This window comes from Ceratotherium simum, chromosome 34, assembly GCF_057802395.1.
Source record: "Ceratotherium simum simum isolate JZ-2026a chromosome 34, ASM5780239v1, whole genome shotgun sequence".
Taxonomy (NCBI): Eukaryota; Metazoa; Chordata; class Mammalia; order Perissodactyla; family Rhinocerotidae; genus Ceratotherium; species Ceratotherium simum.
In genome coordinates this window covers 12,222,675-12,250,163 of record NC_141933.1, presented here as the reverse complement: position 1 = coordinate 12,250,163, position 27,489 = coordinate 12,222,675, and the positions used below count along the sequence as shown (strand labels likewise).

The 27,489-nt window shown below is 46.7% G+C and overlaps 1 protein-coding gene across 1 annotated transcript; it reads left to right on the top strand.

The window, feature by feature from the left end:
* The first annotated feature begins 2,023 nt into the window (after window positions 1-2,023).
* On the top strand, window positions 2,024-11,030 carry LOC101388870 (pepsin A-like). The gene is made up of 9 exons (XM_004437441.3): window positions 2,024-2,079; window positions 2,540-2,690; window positions 4,665-4,782; window positions 5,666-5,784; window positions 6,496-6,695; window positions 8,218-8,334; window positions 9,475-9,619; window positions 9,713-9,811; window positions 10,881-11,030. The coding sequence occupies exons 1-9, from the start codon at window positions 2,024-2,026 to the stop codon at window positions 11,028-11,030; spliced, it is 1,155 nt and encodes a 384-aa protein (XP_004437498.1).
* The last annotated feature ends 16,459 nt before the right edge of the window (window positions 11,031-27,489 follow it).

The window sequence follows — 27,489 nt, the reverse complement described above, 5'->3', positions numbered from 1 at the left end:
AACTGCCAAGGAAGAGAAACACACAAACGATGTTACCCTGTGTCAGTTACCAGAATGGTTGGCAAATGGCAAAAACAGCTGATTATGGAATTGTGACCCTACTCCGAGCCACATTCCCAAGCTGCTCCTAACTAAGCCAGGCTTACATGGGATTAATTAAAACACAGTCTTGAACACTTCCACGCACCATATAATTCATTGAGGAAGGTGAAAGTTGAATAAAACACGTGTCATGTTCTTCTCGGTTCCTTCCCCACATCTCAATCCTGAGGGTTCCCTGGCTCACCCTGTACCCCCAACCACGCTTCACTTCATTTTCAAGTTGAAAACTAGGCACAAAAGACTGGGTCCTTCTTTCTTTCTATGAAAACTTATTATGAATGGTTTCAGATATGCAGAACATACACATACAATATACAGAATAATGATGAGCCCCCATGTACCCACACCCAACATAAGACACTAATGACCTTTGAAGACCCTGATGACCCCCCGCATATGCCTCTGCTTCCCTCCCACCCAGTGGTCTGAGACAGGGGTCTCCATCTGTTGCTTCCAGGACTTAAGTAGGCATTTTCAGGACTGTCAGCTCCTCCATGGAAGAGTTGAGATCACCCCAAAGGTGAGAGTGTAGATCAAGGAGAAAGGCTCAAGAGGGAGGAAAAGAGAGAGGAGAGGACGCAGGCACCAAAAGATGTGAATGTGGAAAATATGAGTCAAGGATCCACATTTAGGGCGCAAAGGTGTCTTAACGGGTGAGTTTGAAATACCAATGTGCTTTGCACTAACCACCACTGGTGCTGAACTTGATCCGCTCTGCCCACCCCTCCATGCTCACCCAGAGCACTGGGGGAAATGTAGATCTGTTATACAGCCTGATGTGGGAAAAATGAGGGGTGACCCAGGGAATCTGATTTCAGAACAAGACCCACAGGTAGGGCTGGCTACCTACTGGTGACCAATCTCCCACATATGTCCCTCCTCCACAATTCCTGAATCAGTTTTCACTCCACTTTGTCCACTAAATAAACCCCATAAAGTAGAACATCCAATGGGTTGGTAAGCATCTTCTTTTAAGAGACAACCTTTCTAAGTCATTTACCCACTAGTATGAATTTGCCCAGATTGTTTTGCTCCATTGTAGCTGCGTCAGCCATGTCTTAAGCATGGAGCACCTGGGAAAGTCAGACCCAAGTGGGATCTGAAAGGTGGAGGCTTCTACCAACGTGAGAGCGTGGGAGAGGAGCAGTAGGAAGAGAAGGGGTGGAGAAAGCGAGGGGAACAGATTCCATATATAAACCCAGCCTCTTTCAGGTTGGCTTCCTCCAGGAAAGGAAGGCATCATTCTTCCACTTGCTTCGCTCCCTCCTCTTCCTCTATGCTATGTGTACCACTGTCCCAAGACACGGCCCAACTGCCATGAGCACAATATTATGCAAGAGCATAAGTAGTCCTGATGCTAGTTAGACACCCAACAATCTCACATAATGACATTTCTGTGGGAAAATGTGTCCTGAGTCCCAAACCACTGACCTACGAGTGTGCTTTGGGTTAGCCACTACAGGAACATGGCCCATCGCTAAGTGGGGAGCGGCTTTCCAAGACCCCAGCCATCTGTCCTACAGGGACAAGTCGGGGTACACTGAGCTCCTTTGACACCTGTTCAATGTTAAGTTCAATTTTGTCAAAATACTCATCTTGTCAAGTTCTCATGCAGGCCCCTTTTCATTCTTTGAGAAAGAAGCCACCACTCCATGGCTCACTCTCTGCAGGTCCATCCTAACCATGGGATGTGGTTGCAATGGAAGCTGCTCAACTGGAAACTTCTCAGAACGTGGCGCAGGGGCGGGGACAATCTTATCGGGAACCCTTCTGTTTGGGGTTAGGATAACAGGTGACGTTTGGAGGCTGATAAGGCCGGTTCCCGAGGACTTGTGTTGTATATAAGGAGCAGCTCCTGCCTGCTGCTGTTCGCCTTCCACCCATCTTCCCCTCTCTGGAGACTTGGGACCCAGGAAGAACCATGAAGTGGCTGCTGCTGCTCAGCTTGGTGGCGCTCTCTGAGTGCCTTATCTACAAGTGAGTCTGGGGGACACGGGGCACGGAGAACAGCTTCCGAGGGGCTGCGTCCCTTCACTGTCACACTGTCACACTGTCTTTCTTTCCACCCTTGTTTTTCTTCTTCTCTTCTGCCTTCATGCAACTTCTTGCTCTCTTCCACCATCTTGAGTCTCCTTTCTTCTCTCTCTGTCCTTCTGGGGAGGCATTACTGCAGACGTAGTTAACAGCTCAGAACCTCAAGTCCAGCCTGGGTTTGGGTGTCAGCATCGTCATTAGCTGGGCGACTTTGGGCAACCTATGAACCTCTTTGTGGTAGTGTAGAAAAATGGGAGGATCTCCCCTCTTGCCTTCCTTCTTTCTTCCTCTCTTGGAGAAGCTTCCTTTGCCTCAGGGTCTTCCATGGCACCCCATGAGCAGACTCCTTCCCTAATTACAGTTCCTCCTCCAAACTATCTTGTTTGCAAATGCTCTGCCACAGGGTTCCGCTTGTCAGAAAGAAGTCCTGGAGGAAGAACCTGATCGAGCATGGCCTGCTGGAGAAGACGCATCCCCGCAACCTAGCAAGGAAGTACTTCCCCAAGGAGGCCGCCACCTTGGCACATGTCGAGTCAATGGAGAACTACTATGATGTGAGTGCATGGGCAGGAAGGGGTGGCAGGGGCAGGAGGGCAGGGGTGGCACCAAGGACTTGGCCTAGAAAAGAGTGGGTCCAGGTTTCTTGCAGGATGGATCAGGGCTCTGAGCCCCCAGGCAGTAACCCAGAGGTCTGTTCCTTGGATCTCACAGGCACAGGGAAGGCAGGAAAACTCACATTCAGACATGTTGCTTTCATTCATTTGTTCATTCATTTATTCAGTGTTTACGTATGCAGAGCAGCTCCTTATGTGACAGGCACTATCCAGGGCCACGGGGAGGCAGCAGGGAAAAAACCATGCACAGCCTCTGCCCTCATGGGTCTCACTGTCTAGTAGGGAGAGACAGACAATCATCATTGAGCCTCACCATCTGTGAAAAGTACAACCAGGCTGAGGGGTACGCAGTGAAGGTGACATCGTCAGAGGGTGGCAGGTGGTGGGCAGGGACTCCTCCCCGGGGCAATGAAGGAGAAGCAGCGCATTTGAGGAAAGGAGGCCACTATTCAGGGGGAGCAGAGAGGGAGGAAGGGAGGAGCAGAGGGAGGCCCAAGGCGAGGATGGTTGGAGCCAGACCAGAGTCTCTGAGGAGGGTCTGCATCCTCATTGCCACTGAGTCATCTTAACCAGGGGGGTTGACATGATCAGCATGGAGTCTCAGGAAGATCTCTCACTGTTCTATTTGGGACCCAGTGGCAATACCCTGTCCCTTCGTTAGATATTGTGGTTCCCTGTGTGAATGGCACAGGGCCAACGGAAGGAAGCATGTTGACTGTGGTTAAGAGCTTAGCCTATGAAATCTGCCAGACCCAGTGCAACTCTGGGCTCTAATCCTTCCAAGCCGTGTGACCTTGGGCAAGTCATTTAAACTCGCTGAGTGAGCCTTAGTTTCCTCGTCTTTCAAACAGAACCACAAATATCTAGCATCAGAGGGTTGTTGCAAGTAAGTACTGCAATAATTTTTTCTGGAGGGCTTAGCACAGGGCCTGGTCTTGGTAAAAGCTTGGTAAAGTTAGCCCATTTATTCACTTAAATATTTATAAAGCATCTATTATGTGCCCGAGGCTCTGTGCAAGGAGTTGAAGAAACAGTGATGAATAGGCAAACTTCCTGGAGCTTTTATTCTAGAGGAAAAGGCAAATAAGAGACAACTAAACAACTACTCAAGATAATGTCACGTAACGACTAGTGACCCAAAGAAAAATTGATTAATTAGAGTAACGGGAAGAGGAGGAATGAGGGAAGGGAAAATTTAGATGAAGTGGTCAACGGAGGACCTCTTGGTGGAGATGATGTTTGACTAGAGCTTGGAATGATTGAGGAGAAGGTGCCAGCCAAGGAAAGATCCAGAATTAACATTTTTCTAGCACAAAGAATAGTAAGTGCCAAGGTCCTGGGATGGGAATGAGCTTTTCATCATCACAGAATAGCCAGACCAGGGTGGCTTGAACAGATGGCAAGGGAGACAGGGCTGCCACTAAAAATAAAAATCCTGACAACGCCCATTCTCAAAACCTGCTGTACACACCTCAGTTTAGGAACAAGATATCTCCAGAGGTTTCCATCTTTAAGTGACTTTTTATCGCCCATTCAATAATTTCCTAAACAAGCATTTAAGCATTTACTCTGCTGGGTGCTATAAGTTTCCACCCTATCCTCTGAGATGGTGTGTTCTCTAGGATGGCAAGACTAAGACATTCAAGACGAGAGCTGAAGAGGGGACAGCAGATTGTGATTAGGTGTTAATGGTGCTTAGAAGAGAACAGTCAGAGGCTAACAGGGATGCAATCAGGGAAGCCTTCAAGGCAGAGGGGAGGCCAGGCTGGGCCTTGAAGGAAGGATGCGTTGGACAGGGAGACAAAGGCAAGGAGAGCAGTGAGGGGAAGTGAGCTGAGGAGAAGCCCCAGGGGAGGCCCTCCTGCCTGGGGAGCCCCAGGATGGGGAGTGACCTGTGCTGTCCCCGCCCCGCAGGAGGAGTACTTTGGCACCATCAGCATCGGAACCCCCGCTCAGGAGTTCACCGTCATCTTTGACACCGGCTCCTCCAACCTATGGGTGCCCTCCACCTACTGCTCCAGTCTCGCCTGCAGTGAGTGCCTGACGCTGCCCGGGGCCCCCAGCACCCACTGACCTGGGAGCCCTGAAGGCTCAGGGGCTTCAAATAGGTCTGATTTCAAGCTGCTGGAGTCCCTCAGGGATTCTCTCAACAGGCCCTTCTTGAGTACCCACTATGTGCCCAGCACTGGGCTTAGGTGTCCTGGGGATCCAGGGGGAATCACACAGGGCCCTGCGCACGAGTTCAGTCCAATGGCAGCAAGCAGCTCTGCTGAATAACCAGGCCCAGGGGAGGAAGGGGGGCCCAAAGTGAGCCAGGGCTAAAGGGCTACAGGAGAGCCAGCTGGGACATGAGCCTCACACGAGAAAGTGGCTCAAAATCATGACTGAGATGAGCAATGATCTCACTTTAAAAACATCAATTGGTTTGCTACTGACAGAGACTTTGTCATTGGGAGTTCTGGAGGGTATTCAAGTTCCTTCCTCTTCCAGCTTTTTAACCTGACTTTTAATTCAGAGGAGCCGCCCATGGAATCCTCCCCTTCATCACTTGAGCTGTAACATTGTAAAGCTGCGACTGTGACATTATAGCTCTAAGATGGGCTGTACACAGGGCGCTGTGAAGGTGCTCATCTCCATGGGCAGCCCTGGGCCTGTTCTGCTCACTGTTTGCCTGGGGGGCCTTGGGACGACTGTGGGGTTAGCTGGAGACCTTCCATCAGGAAGATGGTCCCAACTGGTCCAACCAGACAGAAATGGAACCTGGAAATGCTTGGGCTCCAAAGTGTGGGGCAAAGGTCACCTTTCTCCTCCAAAGCCCCACCCAGAACCAAGGCAGCCCACCCCAGAAAGACATCCCCACCCATGATTCTCCCTCAGCCTTTGGAGGTTGACAATGTCACTTCTTGTCCTCACAGCCAACCACAACCGTTTCAACCCTGATGACTCCTCCACCTACGAGGCCACCAGCGAGTCTCTCTCCATCGAATATGGCACCGGCAGCATGACAGGCATCCTTGGATACGACACTGTCAAGGTGAGCACCTGCTGGCTCACCACCTCATCCTGCCCAGCCCTAGGGCCAGCCTCTGAGGACTGTGGGGGCCACAGTGCACCCCCCAGAATCAGCTCATTCAAGCAATATGGGGCTCAGTGATCATCAAAGTAACCTGATTGGGGGAGGGGGATGCGGAAGTGGCCGAGATGTCACAGACATTTCTAGGTGGGGCAATAGTGGGTGAGGGGGTGGGAGTCCTGAGGCCAACAGCCAACCTCAGCCCCACCCGAGCTGAATGCTGTGGAGTCAGGGAGAAGGTAGGAAAAGGCTCAGTTCTCTTTTAGCAGCTCCTCCCCTGTCTTCTCCCTCCACCTGCAGGCTCCCCCAGTCATAAAAGCCCCACAGCACCCCCACACTTCCCGGGCTGGGCAGGGGTCAAGGGATCCGATTTGTCTGGGGTCTGCTTTGCATCTGATCATCAGAAACATGAACACACTGTGCCCATCTGTTCTGCAGCCAATTCTCACACCAAGTCGCAGACTGCGGCCATCTGGTGATCAGCCACAATGGTTGCTTCCAGCAGAATAACAAACATTCCCACAGATGATCCATCTCCCCTCCTTCCAACCTGGCACCCTGGAAGCCGAGTCATAGAGGAAATAAACTAGGGACGCTCTGGGCCCAGGGCTGGTGCCCACCAGGGCTCAGTCAACACAAGCTAAGGATGAACATCTCGGTTCCCCAACTCAGGTTGGAGGCATCGACGACACCAACCAGATCTTTGGCCTGAGCGAGACAGAGCCGGGTTCCACATTTTACTACGCTCCCTTCGACGGCATCCTGGGTCTGGGCTACCCCAGCATCTCCTCCTCCGACGCCACACCTGTCTTTGACAACATATGGGACCAGGGGCTGGTTTCCCAAGACCTCTTCTCCGTCTACCTGAGCTCGTAAGTCGGCCGGAGAGGTCACGGTTACATGGCCCAGCAGAGGGTTTGCTGGGGCTGGGTGGGGTAGAGAGGGTCTTGGTCAGCAAGGGATTTGAAAGGTCAATGTCTAAGGCTTGAGAGGTATAGCTTTGGAGAGAACGGTGCCAAGTCTCTCTGATGAGCCGTGTTCATTCATGTTATTTTACCAGCATGAGTCTTTGTCCTTGATTTACACAACTCAAATGTCATGAGCCATTTGCTCTCCAGCACCATCCCCTCATTGTTGGCACCAGAAAACCACCATTTAGAATGAATCCTCTTAAAACTGGGGTCAAAATTCCATAGCAATGAAAAGATTTGACTGGGACTTATATCTTAAACAATGAAACTTTGAAAAGATAAACACAGCTTTCTGTCTTTCATTAACAAAATCTAGGTTCCAGTTGTGACTATGAGTTAATTCTAAGAAGGAATAAAGAATAAACCAAGTGTTGGTTTTGGATGAGTCGAGGATTATGTAGGAATATCGGAGGGTGTCATCAGTTTTCCCGAGACACTCAACTTTCCTCTGACGCTCTCATCCTCTCTTTTGAAGCCATTTGTCATTGTTGATATTTTTCTTCGTCTGTTCACTGTGCTGCTATCATCTCAGTATGTTGCCTTGTACTGGCAGAAGTTTACAGGAAAGGTTATGTGGGGACTATTTTAATTGCAGCCAGTTGTTTAGTGATTAATTTCTTATCATCAACCACATTTGCTTCCCTATCTAACTCCAAACTGCAGAAATTCAGAAAATGAATATTCCGGTAACAAGGAGGAAATTTACAACAGGTGTAATTTGCCACAGGAGGACCCTTTTATCCTCTTGGTCACTTAATATTCAAGTCAGCTCCTAAACATCATCTGCCTTTATGGGTATTTAGATATTCCATGGGGGCGGTCTCATCTTTCCAATAGCTCAGGGTTTCTCGATCTCAGGAAGAGGGACATTTTGAACAGATAATTCCTTGCTGTTGGGGGCTGTCCTGTACATTGTAGGATGTTTAGCAACCTCTTTGGCCTCTACATACTACACACCAATGGCATTCCCTACCACTCAATCATGACAATCAAAAGTGTCCCCGGACATTGGCAAATGTCCCCTGGGGGCAAACCTGCCCCTGGCTGAACCAGGGAACTATATCTTCAAGTCCTTAAGAGCAAACACTGTCACACATTCGCTTCTCTTGAGGTCCCTATGGCAACGAGAGTGAAGAGGTGGTGGTAACCACACACTCTGGAACCAGAAAGACCTGGGTTCTAATCCTGGTTCTGGCACTCTCTGGCTGTGTGACCTGGGGCAAGTCACCTCACTTTTCTGGGCCTGAGTTTCCTCACTGGAAAGTGGAAATAATAATCATAGTGACCACCGTGTGGGCCTTGGTGTGAGGATTAAAAGAAGCTATGTCTGGCACACAGCCCAATCAAGGGCAGCTCTAGGTTGCACACAGTAGGTCTTCAGTTGAATGAGTGAATTCCTGTCTTTTCCCCCCACTTTCCTTAGTGATGACGAGAGTGGCAGCGTGGTGATATTTGGTGGCATCGATTCTTCTTACTACACTGGAAGCCTGTACTGGGTGCCTGTTTCTGTAGAGGGTTACTGGCAGATCACCGTGGACAGGTGAGATTGCCCTGGATGGGCACTGCCCTGGCATGGCCCCCAGATTGCATTTCTTTCTAGACTCTGAGTTAACTAAGCTTTCCAGAATCTCCCTGGAATAGCCAGCACAGGGAAACGGACCCCAGGAGGGGAAGGTAGGAGTTGGCCAAGCCAGAGAGACCCAGAGAAAGCCACCTCCCTGGAGGAGGAGAGCTATCTTGGACCCCAGATGCTCTGCAAGGATGAGACAGCCACTTTCCTTCCAGTCCAGGAGACAAGACACCAGCATCCCCGGGGAAATGGGGATGATCCACCTGTCCAGTCGTCTTGACATTTAGAGGACCTGTGAACTGTCACACGCTCCTCCCACTCTAGGAAACAGGTCACTTTCAGCCTAGTGACAAGGCAAAAGGGCTGAGAAGTTGTTTCAGCCCATTCCTTCCCACCTTCCACTTCTGGGCCTGCCCTTCCCCATGCGGCCTCATTCCCCAGCTATTTCTCCCCTACCTGGCTGCTAGGGTAACTCCAGGTTGGCCCAGGAGTGAGCACTTTCCTGGGACTCAAGACTTTCAGTACTAAAACTAGGACAGTCTTGGGCAACCCGGGACGCTAGGTCCCCTCATGTCTGCCTCAGCCATGCTAAAACTTCATCAGTTCCTCCCACGCCCACCTCTGCACCTCTTGTCTCCATCCCGCCTTGCACGACTTCTCCTCTGCCTGGGATGTCCTCCTCCAGCTCTTCACCTCCTTGGCAACCCCTGGCTCTCTGCTTCCCTGTGAAGCCTTCCTTGGTTGCTCCCCAGCACCACCAGCCTCACCCTGGATTATGTTTCTGTTCCCCTGTCCTGTGCCCGGTTCATGCAGCTCATCCTTGATCATAACTTATTTTTCCAGCTAGACTGTGAGCTCCCTGCAGCCAGAAACTGTGTGGTTGCCTCATTCTGTAGTTCCTCTCCCATGCCTAGCACAAAACAGTCACTCAGTAAAGACTTGTTGAGTAAATGAATGGATGAATGAACGAGTGTGTGAAGGAGAGAGGCTGAAATTTTACATATTGGCCAATGGACAGGAAGGAGGGACACTCTGAAGTCACTTGGCTTCCCCCCGGGGAGATGTACCCTCTTGGGGCTCAGGGGATCCTTCCTTGCATCTCGCCCTCAGCATCACCATCAACGGAGAGTCCGTCGCTTGCAGTGGGGGCTGCCAGGCCATTATTGACACTGGCACCTCTCTGCTGACCGGCCCACCCTCTGCCATTGACAATATCCAGAGCTACATTGGAGCCAGCGAGGACTCCTCTGGCGAGGTAAGTCCAGCCTTGACTGCCCCATTCTAGACCCAGGTGGTGGGTCTGCCATGCAGAAGGAATGCAAGCCCTCCTAACCCTCGCTCTTCTCAGGAGGTGATCAGCTGCTCAGCCATCTACAGCCTGCCCGACATCGTCTTCACCCTCAATGGCGTTGAGTTCCCTCTGCCTGCCAGTGCCTACATCCTAGAGGTAATGGGGCTCTGGGCCTCCCACCTAGATGTGCCTCCATAGAATGTGGCCACATACTCCCCCTTTGCACAAGGGAAAGTGCACTTCCACAAGCTGAAGCTGCCATCTGCTCTGGACAGCCACCAGAGAAAAAGAATCCATTCACAGTAAATGCATGAAAGACAGTTTAGATGCAGCACACCAAAGGGGAAAAGAGAGGCACACTGATGGCGTGAAAAGAGGATTTCTAGTTGGACCCCTTAGCCCAAGCCCTGGGTCTCAATTACTAGCCCATTGATTCTGAGCCAGCTGCAGCCTCTCTCAGCCTCAGTTTCCTCATCTGAGAGCTACAGCTGTCCCCAGGCTCAGAGTGTGGTGAGGGTAGGCACGTGATATTGACCACATCAAAGCTACAAGAGCTGGGCAAATGGCGATCCTAACTTCCACAGGGTTTGGGCTTGTGATGCTCCCACTTTTTCTACAAAGGAACACATCTTTAGTCAAATGAGATACAGGCAAACTCCTTGCCTTCTCTTACAATGACAGGTGGAAAACTCATTTTGCCCAGTGGGTCGATGTTATTCTGATGCCCAGGCCCCTCCGCCAGCGATGCTCATTAATTAGTACCGGATCAGGCCTGAATTATGTGTGCAGGGGAAAAGCTCCCCAAGTCATTCAAACATGCACCCAAGGTTGTGGGCCAGTGACCCAGAAAATGAAAAGAACTGACAGCTTGCCACTGGAAGGGATCAGAATCAGGATCAGGATCAGAAAAGCCTGTGTTACCGGGGCTTCCAGAATCCTCTGGGCAGCTGAGTTCCCCTAAACCCCTTAGCTCCATTGCTGACGTCAGGGGTTGTGCGTCTGTGAGAAGCACTGGAGAATGTCTAGTGATCCCTGGAAACCCAGAGTGCAGTGAACAGCTGACACAGGCAGACCACAGGCTAGGAAGAGCCGAGTCCCCGGGCTCCAGCCAGGAAGAGCCTCCTCATGTCCCTCACAGTGGACTGTAGTCCTTGATGCTGATCCCCCAGTGCCTGTCACCACTGAGTCTGTGTCCCATCTCCGGTTTTATCCTCCTTTTCTCCAGGAGGACGAGACGTGCATCAGTGGCTTGGAGGGTATGGACGTCGACACCAGCTCTGGAGAACTCTGGATCCTGGGTGACGTCTTCATCCGCCAGTACTACACCGTCTTCGACAGAGCCAACAACCAGGTTGGCCTGGCTTCTGTGGCCTAAGCCTGAGTCTTTCCGGCCACTTCCCAGGAAGATCTGGTCTCAGTCGTGTGCCCTCTCTAGATGTTTGTAATTCTCCTGATTGCTTTTCCTCTGGGATCCTGGAGGTGGGATCTTGGCCCTGTTCCCTCTCATACCAATCACGTAGACTAAAAGCACAACCTTCTGCAAAATGTTTTGTGGAGTTGCTTCTCTTTGTCCATATTTCTCCTTCACTTCACAGGGGTCAGAACACCAGGGCCAGGGTGGGGTCATAAATGACCACTTGGACAGCACCAAACACAGAGACAGTGGCAGCACTCACTTCCTAAAAGAGCCAGGGAGAAAAATAGGCCTCAGCAGGTCTGGCTGGGAGCATCATATGAAGACGTGGGGACCATAAATGCCTGGCCCATTGCCTGCTCATAGAATCAGGCCTTAAGTTCTTGGTTGAGGGAGGCAACTTCTCATTTCTCCCAAAGCCAATAAGAGATCAGGAGAACAGGTAAGAGATCAGGGGAGGTGAGGACTGATGGTGACATTCCTAAGTAGGCCTGGCAGATGGTAATGTCTATAAGACACAGGCCAGAGAGGTGTCAGAAGCTCACGCCCCAAAATATCCCCAGGTGTTCTCTGTGATTAGCTGATTGACCCAGACTAACACCTGAGACCCCCCTCAACACTCTGGCGCAAGACACTGAACTGACCTATTTCCCCATCAGTAATTAAAGAGGATGGTTCTACAGTTCCCTAAGCATTGTGGTTAGGAGAAGTGGAGCTGAGCATGCCCAGTAGCAAACAGGAATTATTTACAGCAGCATTTCTCAGAGTGAGGTTGGCAGCAAAATGTTCAAGGAAAGATGGAGTTTCAAAATAAGCATGAAACATGCTGCATTCTAGTCCCTTTTTCAGGATTCACAAGGCACCTTTCCCAATCAAAGGCTCTGACAAGTCCTGCCACAAACGGATATGTTTCACTTTACGTCAGCTTAGCTGAATCCCAGTTTCTCACTTGCTAGTAAACCTGTTACAGTCCTGTGCTCCTTGGCAGCCACAGTGGGAAAATTCCCATAGCTCCTGCCTCTGCCCACAGCTGGATTCCAGACAGCCCTCTGGAGACACTGGCCTCAGGGCTGCAGCTGGCCCCCTGCTGAGAGGGAGTGACTTTGGGGAGCTCAGAAGAAGACGGCTTTGGAAAGTCTTATGACATCACTCCCCAATTTGTCATTTATCACTCAGACATATTTAAGATGCTGGGCTCTAGAGATGGGTGTGGTGAGCTCCACCAGGCCCCCGCCCTGAGTCTCCCAATGTCACTCGTGTCCCCTCTAGCCCATGTTCCCCAGCTGAACAATCTTTTTGAAAGATAAATTTATCACATCCCTCCTGTGCTTAAAACCTTTCATTAATGCCTTCCAGTTGCACTTGGCATAAGACAACAAACCTTTGGTGTGGCTTCCCAGCCCTGTGTGCTCTGGTGCCTACCTACCTTCCCTGCCTCACCTTGATCCCTCTTAGCCTGAGCTCCCACCACACTGGCCTTCTTCCACCTCCTCAAATACACAAACCTCCTCTCCACCCCCAGACCTTTGCCACATTGTTCCCTTTGGGTTGCTGTTCCCTTTTTCTTGACCCACTAGGGCCTAGCATCCTGCAGGTCTCAGCTTAAATGTCTCCTCCCTGTGAATCTTTCCCTGACCACCCTCTCACAGAGCACAGCCCTCCTTTCCTTTATGGCACTTGGCACATCAGTAATCATGCATTCACGGGAGCGCTTGTTTCAGATCCACCAGGAGAGGGACTGGGATCATTTAACTGTTGAAACCCCAGCAGCAAGAGGAGAGCCTGGCACATAGCAGACGCACAATAAATACTTGTTGACTGAGTGATGAATTTGAGATGACTTATTAAAAGGAAACAACTAGGATAAGATGAGAGAGTGGATCTTATTTGATGGAGGTCTTGCTTAAGACAACAGATGGGTCCCTCCCGCCCCCACTGACATTCTGTCCCAGTCGTATTTGGTCCTGGGACAAAGAAGTGGACTTCTCAGGTTTCTGGGGAGGAATTTGATGGCGTCCTGGCTCCTTTGCTGGGTTTGTGTTTCTGACATTTCCCGAGCGCCTCCAGTGACCCAGGCCACGTGGGAGGTCCTGGGGATGCAGACAGGTCTTCCTGGACCCTCCCTGTCCTCCTGGTCCTGGCCACACCCTTCCTCCCTCCCTCTTCTCAGCCCCCGCAGCTGCAGCTCAGCCTCTCCCTCCCAGCCCCTCTTCTGCTCCCTCACCCTGGGTTCCTGGATCCAGACAGAATCTAAAACAGCTCCCCACTCAACAGATCATTTGGACTGGAAAAGCCTGTGCTGACATATCTGATCTGACTCTTCTTGCTTTGCTCCACAAGACAAGATGGATTCACATTCCTCCTCTGTTCATCTTTCTCCATTTCCTTGGGGCCTCAGGGGTCTAAGCTCAGCTGATCCATCCTGTCCATTAACACTTGTCTGGGAGTGTTATTTTCATCTCACAGTTCTCTGATCCTCTCATCTATGGAAACCAGACCCTCCCAAAATGTGGATTCTCAAACATTGCTGGTGGGAACGTAAATTGGTAGAACCCTTAAGGAGCACCATTTGTCAATATCCATCAAAATTAGAAATACATACACTTTTTTGCCCAATAACTTAACTTCTGGGAATTTCTGTTAAAGATACACTTGCACACTTCCAGAATGATGTAAGTAAGAAGTTATTCTTTGTAACATCTTTTAAAAGAACAATATTTGAAATGACCCAAATGTCCACCCACAGGAGATATTTAAACAGCTTCTGGCGTGTGCATGCGAGGAGCCGCTATGCAGCTCTAAAAGAGAAAAAATGAGTATGCTTGCCAGCTGCTTGGGATGGAAAGATCTTGAGAAGAGATTGTTAGTTGAAAATAAAAAAACAAAAACAGGTGACAAGAGTCAGCCCTGATGGCCTAGTGGTTAAAATTTTGTGCTGTCACCACTTTGGTGGCCAGGTTTGCTTCCCAGTCGCCGAACCGCAAGACTTGTCTGTCAGTTGCCATGCTGTGGTGGTGGCTCACACAGAAGAACTAGAATGAATAACAACCAGGATATATAACTATGTACTGGGGCTTTGGGGAGGAAAACAAAAACAGGTGACAATAGGGCCTATATTTTGCTATCTTCGGATTATAAAGAAAGAAAATAAAAGGTGCTTACATATACATAGAGGAGCTGAGGAAGGATGCCCCCAAAACCAGAGATCATAGAAAAGATAAGGGGCACAGGATAGGTGTGGGGTGGAGGAGGTGTCTCACTGAATACAATTTTACATATGTTTAATTCTAATGATGTGGATGGATCGACTGCACATTCAAAATAAGTTAATGAAAGGAACTTTAAACCACTGAAAGTTTATCCTAATTAGAAATCTACTGTGGTTTGTCTTCAGACCCATTCATCTAATAACCTCCAAAACCAGGCCTCTTGAACTGGGTCTGCTGGTTTGGCCCTGGGGGAACTTCCCAGGTCCAGTAAAACAGACATGGTAGAACAGTCTTCTACATACTCTCCCCATCCTCCACTGCTTCTCAAATCCTAAATGTGGAACCCTAGGTGAACGAAAATGTGGGGTGAATTCACTCAAGGAAAGAAACCCACCCCCTGCCTGTTGGACCTCAGTCTCCTGAGAATCAGACCAGCTCACCCCATTCATGAAAAGTGCTACGCACCAATCATGGGTCTTGAAGGTGGTCCTCCAGCCTCCACAAGCCAGCCAGCCCTGGGCAGGGGCCGTGCACACTGAGGCTTATTGTGGGCAGAACATGTTCTTTCCAAGTCGGATCCCACGGGGGCCTCCCAACATGTCACGGGGACACTGTCTGCCCACGGGGGGAAGGAGGATGCCGCCAAGCCCCCCAGGCGTCCTGAGAAGGGGCTGTGTTGACCACAGTGTGAGGCAGCGAGAGCCCTGGTCCAGCCAGGAGGTCCTCTGTAGACAGCATCCACACCTCCTCCCCTGGGCCTTCCTGTGCCTGGGAGCGAGCAGACATGACCCAGGCTTGAACTTTGGGTTACAGCCAGCTGGAGGCGCTGGAGACCCAACAGCCCAGGAGCAGGAAAGGGACAAGGGTGGCATCCTCAGGGCCTCAGGGGGACAATTCTGAGGTGTGTGGTACACGGTCTCCCAGAGGCTCCACAGAAGGACTGGTTGCCAATTGTCTGTAACAGTGACCTGCTCTTCAATGCACCTGATTGGTTTTCTTCCTTCTCTGTCTCACCTACCCCTCTCTCACATGCTCCCTGGGACCACTTCCCAGGTCAGTGCCTCTCCCCCAGATATTGATCTCTGAGTCTTCTTCTGGGGGAGCTCAAACTAAGATAGAATGGTCATAGTGTCCCACCGTAAACTGTGGCCCTCAACTGTCTCTCTGAAACTGCAACAGAAGAACCCAACCAGGTGGGATGTGAAGGAGAAAAGTTCAGACTGGGAGTCAGAAGAATGGGGCTTACCTCCTAGCTCAGCCCTCATAATCTGTGCAAACTTAGGACACTCTCCTAACCTCTCTGGGCATCTGTGGTCTCAGCTATAAAAGGGGGAGGGGGAGTGGATCCCGGATAAGCTTGTGTTTATTCTTGGACCAACTTGGGGAAAATGTTCACAGCTGCCCTCCCATCCTCCCCTCCCTGGCTGTTTTTTAACATTCAAAATGAACGCCATTTACTTGAGTTATATGGAGAGCGGGGACCAGTATTAAAACGTGTTTGCCTCTTTTACTGCACAGAGGGATGGCGATGAGAAAATTGGCACTGACTTGTAGCCACTACCGTGTTGACAGCTGGCTGGTTGAGAAGTTGCAACGTGGAGGCCGCCAGTGTTCCACACTTTCATCCTGAAGTTAGATCCCAGGTGGCATCATGAGGCTGGGTGGGCTGCAAGGGGTCAAAGGCCCAAACCACCAAGATTGACGGAGACATTCCTGCATGCCATCATCACAACTCCATGAGCTAGGACCGTCACGATCCCATTATACAGACGAGGGAGTGGAGACCGAAGGTCTCACAGCTTGTCACAGCTGAGTAGGGCTCAAACCTGGGTTCACGGGCACCCCAGACCTCACACTTCACCACCACCCTTTGTGTCTTACTGGGCAAAATGGTCTCCAAGTCCTTTGCATCTCTACAGTCTTTGGCTTTCATGCTCCTCGCTCCAAATTCATTATTCCTTTCACCTACTCGGATTAGGGGCTGGTGGTGTCCACCAGGGCTGCAGAGAGTCTAGAGGTAATGGGAGAGTGTCTATGAGGCCTGAGGAGGGTGACAGGGGTCTCTGAGGGGCTGGGCCCTGTCATGGAAAGGGCTGAAGCTTCAGTCAGGACGACAGAAGGAAGAGACAGGCAGGCTTCAGGCAGGTGTGGGGGCCCCAGAGGCTGTGGACGAGCGCTCTGGAGTGACAGGAGGTGGCCTAGGAGACCCGGGAGAGGCTGGAGGTAGAGTGGAGGCTGCTGGGGGGATTGGAGGTCCTGGGGAGGGCTGAGGGGGCTGGGAGGCCCCTGGGTCCCCTGGAAACATGCCCCCTGGCCTCAAAGGGAGTGAGGATGAGGCCTGGGCTCCCAACGGGCTCATGGGTAAAGTCTGTGTGGTAGACAGGTTTGTTCCTAAGAGGAGCTGGATGAGATGGAGTGCTATCCCCCAAAACAACACTGCTGGAGGCCCCGGGCAGGAGCTACAGCTGACGGGGGCCTCAGTGTCTCCACGGGGCCTCTGAGCCACTTTGCTGAATTCTACATCTCCATGAGGGGAGATCAGCCGCCTTTCTTCCAGGGAATCTAGAGACAGGTGGGGAAACAAGATGCACAGTGGTTCTCCCTATGGCTGAGGCAGCTCTGGGATGAGCTGCACTAGGGACACATGCCCAAGCTCGTCCTCTGAGGGGCCTCACACACCTGGTGAGGACCAGCCGGTTTCTTGCCTCCAGTGAGAGAAGACCCAAAAGGAACCATGAGCAGAGGGAGGCAGTTCGCCCAAGTCGATCTGCTAGGCATTGGCTGTGTGACCTTGTGTGAGGCACATAACTCCCCTGGTCCTCCACTTGCTCACCTGTAAAATGGGCATATTGGTAATGATCGCACAGGGCTACTCTGAGGACTGAATGAGACCATGCATGGGAAGTCTCAGCCTAAACCCAAATGTAAATTGTGGACTTTGGGTGATAATCATGTGTCAGTGCAGGCTCACTGATTGTAACAAATGTTCCCTCCAGTGTGGGACGTTCATAGTGAGGGATACTGTGGGGGGGCGGGGCAAGAGGTGTATGGGAAATCTCTGTAACTTCCACTCAATTTCGCTGTGAACCCAAAACTGCTCTAAAAAAATAAAGTCTGCTGAAAAAAGATTTTTTTAAACAGTTTCAGCCTGAATCCTGGGATATCCTAAGGCCTTAATACATGGAGGAAAACAAGGAAAGGCAGGCAGAAGGCAGCAAAGAGAACAAGTGTGATCAAGGGGAGACAGATGTCGTCAACACACAAAGAAACTGGAATGATTACATTTTAAAACTCATCAAAAGAAAAGTCACACAACTCTGTGAATATACTAAAACCACTGAATTGTACACTTGGAGTGTGTGAATCATATGGTATGTGAATTTTATATCTCAGGAAAGCTGTTATGTTTTTTTAAATTTTCCAAAGAAAACAGTTCATATTCTATTTAATAAAACATGGTTTCACCTTAAAAGGAGCTCTCCTTAGGAAGAGGCACACGGTGAACATAGCTGAGGCAGTGTGTTCCAGAAGGAGCTGAGCTCTGTACTTCACCTCTTTGAGCCTCAGTTTCCCCATCGGGAGGCAGGAGAGCAGAGTGGGAAAGAGCATGAGGTAAGAAACCAGAGATACCTGGGCTTGAGTCCACCACCACAAGTGGAGAACAGCCTCAAGACAGAGATTTAACTTCTCTGAGCCTCTGTTTCCCCACCTGCAAAGTGGAGCTGCTAATAGCAACCACACTTGAACATTCCAGGGAGCATTCAAATGCAGTAATACAGGTAAAATGCTCCATTTGCTGCCTGGTACCTTAGCTGATGATAAGTCTCTAGACAGCAGAGGGAATAATATCTCTCAGCTTGCACAGGAGTTTGTGGCAGTTAAAGTGGAGTAGATCTGTAAAGCTCTCAACAGCTCCCAACACAGTGTCCACGAGGGCTTGGGATGTTTCCAGCCCCACCAGTCCTGACAGCAGTGATTCATCCACAGATCTGAGGAGCTGCCCTAAATATACAACATCATCTTCAAAAGGTCAAAGGAGTTAAGGGATATTGTACACAAGAGGAAATCCAGGCCACAAGTCAGTGGAAAAGTTCACCGTTTTTCTGGAAGTTTAAAAAAGGTAAAATAGCCACACTTAAGGTACTTTATGCACATAGTTAGATTAGAAAAATTAAACTCAAAACATATAGTGTCGAGTTGGTGGGAATATGAGGAACCATCTGCATGACTCTAGTTTCATCTTTCTCTGGAGCCCTGTCTGGCAATGTGCTGTCATGTTGTAGAATGTACCAAATCACCCAGTTACCCCACCTACTGACCACAGGGTCCAATCACAAGGCACAAAATTTGAAAAAAAAATTGTCTTACCAAAGATTTTTCACAGTAGGTCCATTCTGGATAGAATAAAAATAAAGAAGGAAACCTCTTAAATATCACCCAAAAGACAGGGGATAAGAAAACCAGAATATTTAGGAACTTTTTTAAGTGGCTAGCAGTGGGCCACTTCAACATTCTGAAACCAGGTGTTACAGTAAGTTGTCTGTGTCCTGTTTATACCTCTGCAAAGAGGTCCATATGGATAAACATGACACAGAAAGACAAACAGATGAGACTACTTTTCAGGAATCAATGTAGCATAAAAGCTAAAAGCATGGACTCTGAGCTCAAATCCTGGCTCTACTGCCAATCAGCTGTGTGACCCTGAGCACATCTCTTTGCCTCTCTGTGCTTCAGTTTCCTCATATGGAAAATGGGGGTGATAATAGTACCTATCTCAAAGAGTTGCTGTAAGAAGGGAATGATGTAAGACCTATAAAGATATACAGATGGCCAATAGGTACATGAAAAGTTACTCAACATCATTAACCATCAAGGAAATGCAAATCAAAATCATAATAAGATATTATCTAGACTAGATGGACTTAATAGGTATATATAGAACACTTCATCCAAAAACAGCAGTGTACACATTCTTCTCAGGTACACATGGCACATTCTCAAAGATAGACCATATGTTGGGAAACAAGGCAAGCCTCAATAAATGTAAGAAGACTGAAATCATATCAAGCATCTTTTCAGACCATAGTGGTTTGAAACTAGAAATCAACTGCAAGAAAAAATCTGGGAAAGTCACAAATATATGGAGACTAAACAACATGCTACTGAACAACCATTGGATCAATGAAGAAATCAAAGGAGAAATCAAAAAATATCTGGAGAGAAATGAAAATGAAACTACATCATACCAACTCCTAGGGGATGCAGCAAAAGCAGTCTAAGAGGTTAATTCATGGCAATACAGCCCCACCTTAACAAACAAGAAAAACCTCAAATAATTCATCTTAAACTACAACTAACAGAACTAGAAAAAGAAGAAAAAACAAAATCCAAAGTCAGCAGAAGGAGGGAACTAATAAAAATTAGAGCATAAATAAATGAAATAGAAACGAACAAACAAAAAAGTAGAATGGAACCAAGAGATGGTTCTTTGAGAAGATAAACAAAATTGGCAAACCCTTAGTCAGACTCACTAAGAAAAAAGAAAGAAGGCTCAAATAAATAAAATTGGAAAGAAAGAGGAGAAATTACAATGGACACCACAGAAATACAAAGGATGATAAGAGAGTCCTATGAAAAGATATATGCCAACAAGTAGGATAACCTAGAAGAAATGGATAAATTCTTAGACTCATACAACCTCCCAAAACTGAATCAAAAAGAAATAGAGAATCTGAGTAGACCAATCATAAGTAAAGAAATTGAACCAGTAATCAAAAAACTCCCAAAAAACAAAAGTCTAGGAGCAGGTGGCTTGTCTGAAGAATTTTACCAAATATTCAAAAAGGACTTAATACCTATCCTTCTCAGACTATTCCAAAAAATTGAGGAAGATGGAATGCCTACCAACTCCTTCTGTGAGGCCCAAATCACCCTGATCCCAAAACCAGACAAGGACAACAGAAAGAAGGAAAATTACAGGCCAATATCGGTGATGAACATAGATACAAAAATCCTCAACAAAATATAGGCAGGGCAAATACAGCAATATATTAAAAGTATCATATATCATGATCAAGTGGGATTTATACCAGGGATGCAGGGATGGCTCAACATCCACAAATCAATCAATGTGTTACACCACATTAACAAAATGAGGATTAAATATCACATGATCATCTCAATAGATGCAGAGAAAGTATTTGGCAAGATCTAACATCCATTTATGATAAAAACTCTCAATAAAATGGATATAGAAAGAAACTACCTCAGCATAATAAAGGCCATATACAGCAAACTCCCAACCAAAATCATATTCAACAGGGAAAAACTGAAAGCCAACCCTCTGAGAACAGGGACAAGACAAGTGTGCCCACACTCACCAGTCTTATTCACCATAGTACTGAAGGTTTTGGTCAGATCAATTACACAAGAAAAAGAAATAAACGGAGTCAAGATAGGCAATGAAGAAGTGAAACTTTCACTCTTTGCAAACGACATGATTTTATATATAGAAAACCCTACAGAATCTATTGGAAAACTATTAGAAATAATCAACAACTACAGCAAAGTTGCAGGGTACAAAATCAACTTACAAAAATCAGTTGCATTTCTCTAATAATGAATTAACAGAAAGAGAACTCAAGAGTACAGTCCAATTTACAATCTCAGCAGAAAGAATAAAATATCTAGGAATACATTTAACCAAGGAGGTGAAAGACTTCTACAATGAAAACTATAAGACATTATTGAAAGATATCGATGATGATGTAAAGAAATGGAAAGATGTTCCATGCACACGGATTAGAGGAATAGATGTAGTTAAAATGTCCATACTACCTAAAGCAATCTACAGGTTCAATGCTATCCCAATCAGACTCCCAATGACATTCTTCACGGAAATAGAACAAAGAATCCTAAAATTCATATGGGGCAACAAACCGGAATAGCCAAAGCAATCCTGAGAAAAAAGAACAAAGCTGGAGGCATCACAATCCCTGACTTCAAAATATACTGCAAAGCTATAGTAATCAAAACAGCCTGGTACTGGCACAAGAACAGACACACGGATCAATGGAACAGAATTGAGAGCCCAGAAATAAAACCACACGTCTATGGACAGCTAATCTTCGACAAAGGAGCCAAGAACATACAATGGAGAAAGGAAAGTCTCTTCAATAAATGGTGTTGGGAAAACTGGACAGCCACATGCAAAAGAATGAAAGTAGACCAATATCTTACACCATACAAAATTTTATTTTGGGTTTTCTCGTTGGGATTGCATTGAATATGTAGATTCCTTTAGGTCCTATGCAAATTTTGACTATGTTTATTCTTCCCATCCATATGCATGGAATATCATTCCATTTCTTTATATCACTATCGATTTCTTTCAATAATGTCTTATAGTTTTCACTGTATAGGTCTTTCACCTCCTTGGTTAAATGTATTCCTAGATATTTTATTCTTTTTGCTGCAATTGTAAGCAGGATTGTATTCTTGAGTTCTCTTTCTGTTATTTCGCTATTAGAGTAGAGAAATGCAACTGATTTTTGTAAGTTCATTTTGAAGCTTTGCTGCAGTTATTTATTTCTCATAGTTTTCCAACGGATTCTTTAGGGTTTTCTATATATAAAATGAGGTCATCTGCAAACAGCGAGAGTTTCACTTCTTCCTTTCTAGTTTGGATACATTTTATTTCTTTTTCTTTCCTAATTGCTCTGGCGAAAACCTCCAGCACTATGTTGAATAAGAGTGGAGGGAGTGGGCACCCTTGTCTTGTTCGTGTTCTCAGAGAGATGGCTTCTCAGCTTTTCCCTGTTGAGTATGATGTTGGCTGTGGGTTTGTCATATATGGCCTTATTATGTTGAGGTACTTTCCTTCTATACCAATTTTCTTGAGAGTTTTTATAATAAAAGGAATGTGGATCATGTCAAATGCATTCTCTGCATCTGTTGAGATGATCATGTGGTTTTTATTGCTCATTTTGTTAATGTGGTGTATTACATTGATTGATTTGCAGATTTTGAACCATCCCTGCATCCCAGGTATAAATCCCACTTGATCATGGTGTATGATCTTTCTAATGTATTGCTGTATTCAGTTTGCCAAAATTTTGTTGAGGATTTTTGCATCTATGTTCATCAGTGATGTTGGCCTCTAATTTTCATCTTTGTGTTGTCCTTGTCTGGCTTTAGGATAAGGGTGATGTGGGTCATGTCAAATGAGTTAGGAAGTTTTTCATCTTCCTCAATTTTTGGAACAGTATAGAAGGATAGGTATTAAGTCTTATTTGAATGTTTGGTAGAATTCTCCAGAGAAGCAGTATGGTTCTGGACTTCTATTTTGGGGGAGGTTTTCGATTATAGTTTCAATCACTTTACTTGTGATTGGTCTATTCAGATTCTCTATTTCTTCTTGGTTCAGTTTTGGGAGATTGTATGAGTCTAAGAATTTATCCATTTCTTCTAGATTGTCTAATTTATTGGTATATAGTTTTTCATAGTACTCTCTTATCATCCTTTGTGTTTCTGTGGCGTCCATTGTAATTTATCCTCTTTCATTTCTAATTTTATTTATTTGAGCCTTCTCTCTTTTTTTCTTAGTGAGTCTGGCTAGGGAGTTATCAATTTTGTTTATCTTCTCAAAGAACCAGCTCTTGGTTCCATTGATCCTTTATATTGTTTTTTTGGTTTCTATTTCACTTAATTCTGCTCTAATTTTTATTATTTCCATCCTTCTGCTGACTTTGGGCTTTGTTTATTCTTCTTTTTCTAGTTCTGTTAGGTGTAGTTTAAGATGACTTCTTTGATATTTTTCTTGTTTGTTAAGGTGGGCCTGTATTGCTATGAATTTCCCTCTTAGGACAACTTGCTTCATCCCATGTGAGTTAGTATGGTGTATTTTCATTTTCTTTTATCTCTAGATATTTCTGGATTTCTCCTTTAATTTCTTTATTGGTCTATTGTTTGTTCAGTAGCATGTTGTTTAGTCTCCACACGTTTGTCACTTTCCCAGCTTTGTTCTTGTAGTTGATTTCTAGTTTTGTAGCATTATGGTCAGAAAAGATGTTTGATATGACTTCAATGTTCTTAAATTTATTGATGCTTGCCTTGTATCCCAACATATGGTCTATCTTTGAGAATGTTTCATGTGCACTTGAGAAGAATGTGTAATCTGCTCATTTTGGATGTGTTCTATATACATCTATTAAGTCCATCTGGTCTAGTTTTTCATTTAATCCCACTATTTCCTTGTTGACTTTCTGTCTGGATGATCTAAGCCATTGATGTAAGTGGGGTGTTGAGTTCTCCTACTATTATTGTGTTGCTGTTAATTTCTCCCTTTTGGTCTGTTAATAGTTGCTTGATGTACTTTGGTGCTCCTGTGATAGGTGCATATATATTTATAAGTGTTATGTCCTTTTGGTGGAGTGTCACTTTTATCATTATATACTGCCCCTCTTTGTCACTCATTGCCTTTTTTATCTTGAAGTCTACTTCGTCTGATATAAGTATGGCAACACCTACTTTCTTTTGTTTGCCATTACCCTGGAGTATCTTCTTCCATCCCTTCACTCTGAGCCTGTGTTTGTCTTTAGAGCTGAGATGTGTTTCCTGGAGGCAGCATATTATTGGATCTTGTTTTTAATCCATCCAGCTACTCTGTGTCTTTTTTTTTTTTTTTTTTTTTTTTTTTTTTTTGTGAGGAGGATCAGCCCTGAGCTAACATCCATGCTAATCCTCCTCTTTTTGCTGAGGAAGACCTGCTCTGAGCTAACATCTATTGCCAATCTTCCTCCTTTTTTTCCCCCCAAAGCCCCAGTAGATAGTTGTATGTCATAGTTGCACATCCTTCTAGTTGCTGTATGTGGGACGCGGCCTCAGCATGGCCGGAGAAGCTGTGCGTCGGTGCGCACCCGGGATCCGAACCCGGGCCGCCAGTAGCGGAGAGTGTGCACTTAACCGCTAAGCCACGGGGCCGGCCCTACTCTGTGTCTTTTGATTGGAGAATTCAATCCCTTTATATTTAGAGTGATTATTGATATATGAGAGCTTAATGCTGCTGTTTTATCACTTGTTTTCCGGGTTTTCTGTATTTCCCTTGTTGTTCATCCCATGTTTTTCAGACTGCCAATTCAGTTTGGTGGTTCTCTATGATGGTTTTCTTAGGTTTCTCTTTATTTATCATTAGTGTCTCTGTTCTGACTTTTTATTTAGTAGTTACTGTGAGGTTTGCATAAAATATCTCATAGATGAGATTGTCCATTTTATGATAGCCTCTTATTTCCTTATTCTAAGCATGTTCCATCCCTTTCCTCGTCCCCAACTAAGTTATTGTTGCCACAAATTATTCTGTTTTTTGTTGTGAGTTTCTGGTTAAAATGAAGTGATTATAGTTATTTTTGATGTTCTCTTTCCCTTTGCCTTTAGTGTTATAATTAGGTGTTTGCTAACCTGTTCTGAGAGAGAACTGCAGTTTTCTGATTTGGGCTGCCCATATATCTCCTTGCTCAAGGTGTTGTAAACTTATTTTTTTTTCAGGTATGAAGACCTTCTTGATCATTTCTTGTAGGGGGGTCTTGTGGCGATGAACTGCCTCAGCTTTTGTTTATCTGGGAAAGATTTTATTTCTCCATCATATCTGAAGGATATTTTCACTGGGTAGAGTGTTCTTGGCTGTAAGTCTTTGTCTTTCAAAATTTTGAATATATCATTATACTCTCTCCTAGCCTGTAACATTTCTGTGGAAAAATCCACTGAAAGCCTGATAGAGGTTCCTTTGTAGATTATTTCTTCTGCATTGCTGCCCTTAATATTTTTTCTTTGTCATTGACTTTTGCAGTTTTACTCTTATATGCCTTCAAAAAGTTCTCTTTGCATTGATGTAATTAGGAGTTCTATTGACTTCATGTACTTGTAAGTCCAGTTATATCTCCAGGTTTGGGAAGTTCTCAGCTACTATTTCTTTAAACAAGCTCTCTGCTCATTTCTCCTTCTCTTCTCCCCCGGAATACCCATAATCTTTATGTTGCATTTCCTAACTGAGTGGGATATTTCTCAAAGAATTTCTTCATTATTTTAAGTCTTGGTATTCTCTCCTCCCCCACCTTAAGCATTTCTGTATTTCTGTACTCTAAATTACTAATTTTGTCCTCCCTAACATCAGCTCTGTTTTTTTAATGTTTCTAGACTGTTTTTTTTATGTGATTAATTATGTTCTTCATCTCCAGAATTTCTGTTTTTTTTTTTTTTTTAGAGTTTCAATCTCTTTGGTGAAGAATTCTATCTGCTCATTAATTTTATTCCTGAGTTCATTGAACTGTGTTTCTGAGCTTTCTTGTAACTCATTGAGTTTCTTTATGACAACCATTTTGAATTCTCTGTCATTCAGATTGTAGATTTCTGTGCCTTCAGGGTTGGTTTCTGGAGACTTGCTATTTTCCTTCTGCTCTGGGGTATTAATGTAGTACTTCCTGGTGTTTGATGAAGTTATCCTTTGCCATTGCGTAGTGGTAGTATCTGGTCACAGATTGCACCTGCCACCACCGGGGGGCGGCAGGAGCTCTGTTTTCTGAACACACATGTCTGCTGGAAGTTGTGCCAATAGGGCTCATTTGCATTTGCCCACTGGCCGCAGCCACTTGGCTGGTCACACATGCATGCACAGGTGCTCTCGTGTCTGTCTGCAGGCTCGGCCAGGGAAGGCTGAGCTGGTGTACTGGGTGGGGAGCACTGCATAGTGGCTGACCTGCCCCACTCAGGGTGGAGCGTTCCTGTGGGCCAGACTGCAAGTCAAAAAGTGAAAGCATCCATGTGCAGGCCTGCCTGCTCTCCTGCCTCCTCTTACAGTCGGGAACCGGCTGCTGCATGAGAACTTGTGACCTAGATCACTGCCACTCAGGAGGAGGAGGGGATCAGCTCACCTCCTTCTGCTGCTTCCCAGGGATCCAGTACCCCCACCTTCAAAAGTATGGCTACGTGGATCTCTCAGATGTCCTATGTGCTGTGTAGGGAATCCTCTGTTGGTTTATGAACATCTGTTTGGTTGTAACTTAGGGAGGAGAGACTAAGGGAACAGCTCACTCTGCCATGATGCTGACATCCCACTCTAATCATTCCAGTGTTTTCGTGTGTTGACATCATCCACCTCCCCCGATCACACCTGTTCTCTTTGCTAACTTCTGCCTGCCTTACCTTGTTCTCCTCCATGTAATAAGGCCTTAGGATGTGCTGGGCTTCAGGCTGAGACTTTTAAAAAATCTTTTTTCAGTAGACTTTATTTTTTTAGAGCAGTTTTGGGTTTACAGGGAAATTGAGTAGAAAGTACAGAGAGCTCCCAAACAGCTCCAACTCCCACATACACACAGCCTCTTCCATGATCAATGACCCGCACTGGAGAGAACATTTGTTGCAATCAATGAACCTACACTTACACATAATTATCACCCAAAGTCCACAGTTGACATTCAGGGTTAGGCTGAGACTTCCCAGGCATCATGTCCTTCAATCCTCAGAGTCGCCCTGTGTGGTCAATATTAAGATGTCCATTTTACAGATGAGGAAGTGGAGGCCCAGAGGGGTTATGTGCCTCAAACAGGGTTACAGAGCCAGTGCCTAGCAGATCCACTTGGGTGAACTGACTCCCTCTGCTCGGGTTTCCTTTTGGGGCCAGGACATGACTGGTCCTCACCAGGGGTGTGAGTCCACTCAGAGGATGAGCTAGGGCATGCATCCCCAGTGCAACTCATCCCAGAGCTGCCTCAGCCATCAGGGAGAACCACTGTGCATCTTGTTTCCCTACCTCTCTCCAGATTCCCTGGAAGAAAGGTGGGGGATCTCCCCTCGTGGAGACGTGGAATCCAGCAAAGTGGCTCAGAGCCCCCATGGAGACACTGGGGTCCTCGTCAACTGTAGCTCTTGCTCAGGCCCCTAGCAGCATTGCCTCAGAGGACAGCACTCCATCTCCTCCAGCTCCTCTTAAGACAAAACGTGTCTACTACAGAGACTTTGCCCGTGAGCCCCGAAGGAGCCCAAGCATCACCTTCACTCCCTTTGGAGCCCGGGGACATGTTCCCAGGGGAGTCTGGGGCTGCACAGGCCCCTCAGCCCTCCCCAAGGCCTTTTGATCCCTCCAGGAGCCCCCACTCTACCTCCAGCCTCTCCCGGGACTCAGGGCCAACTCCTATTACTCCAGAGCCCTTGTCCTCAGC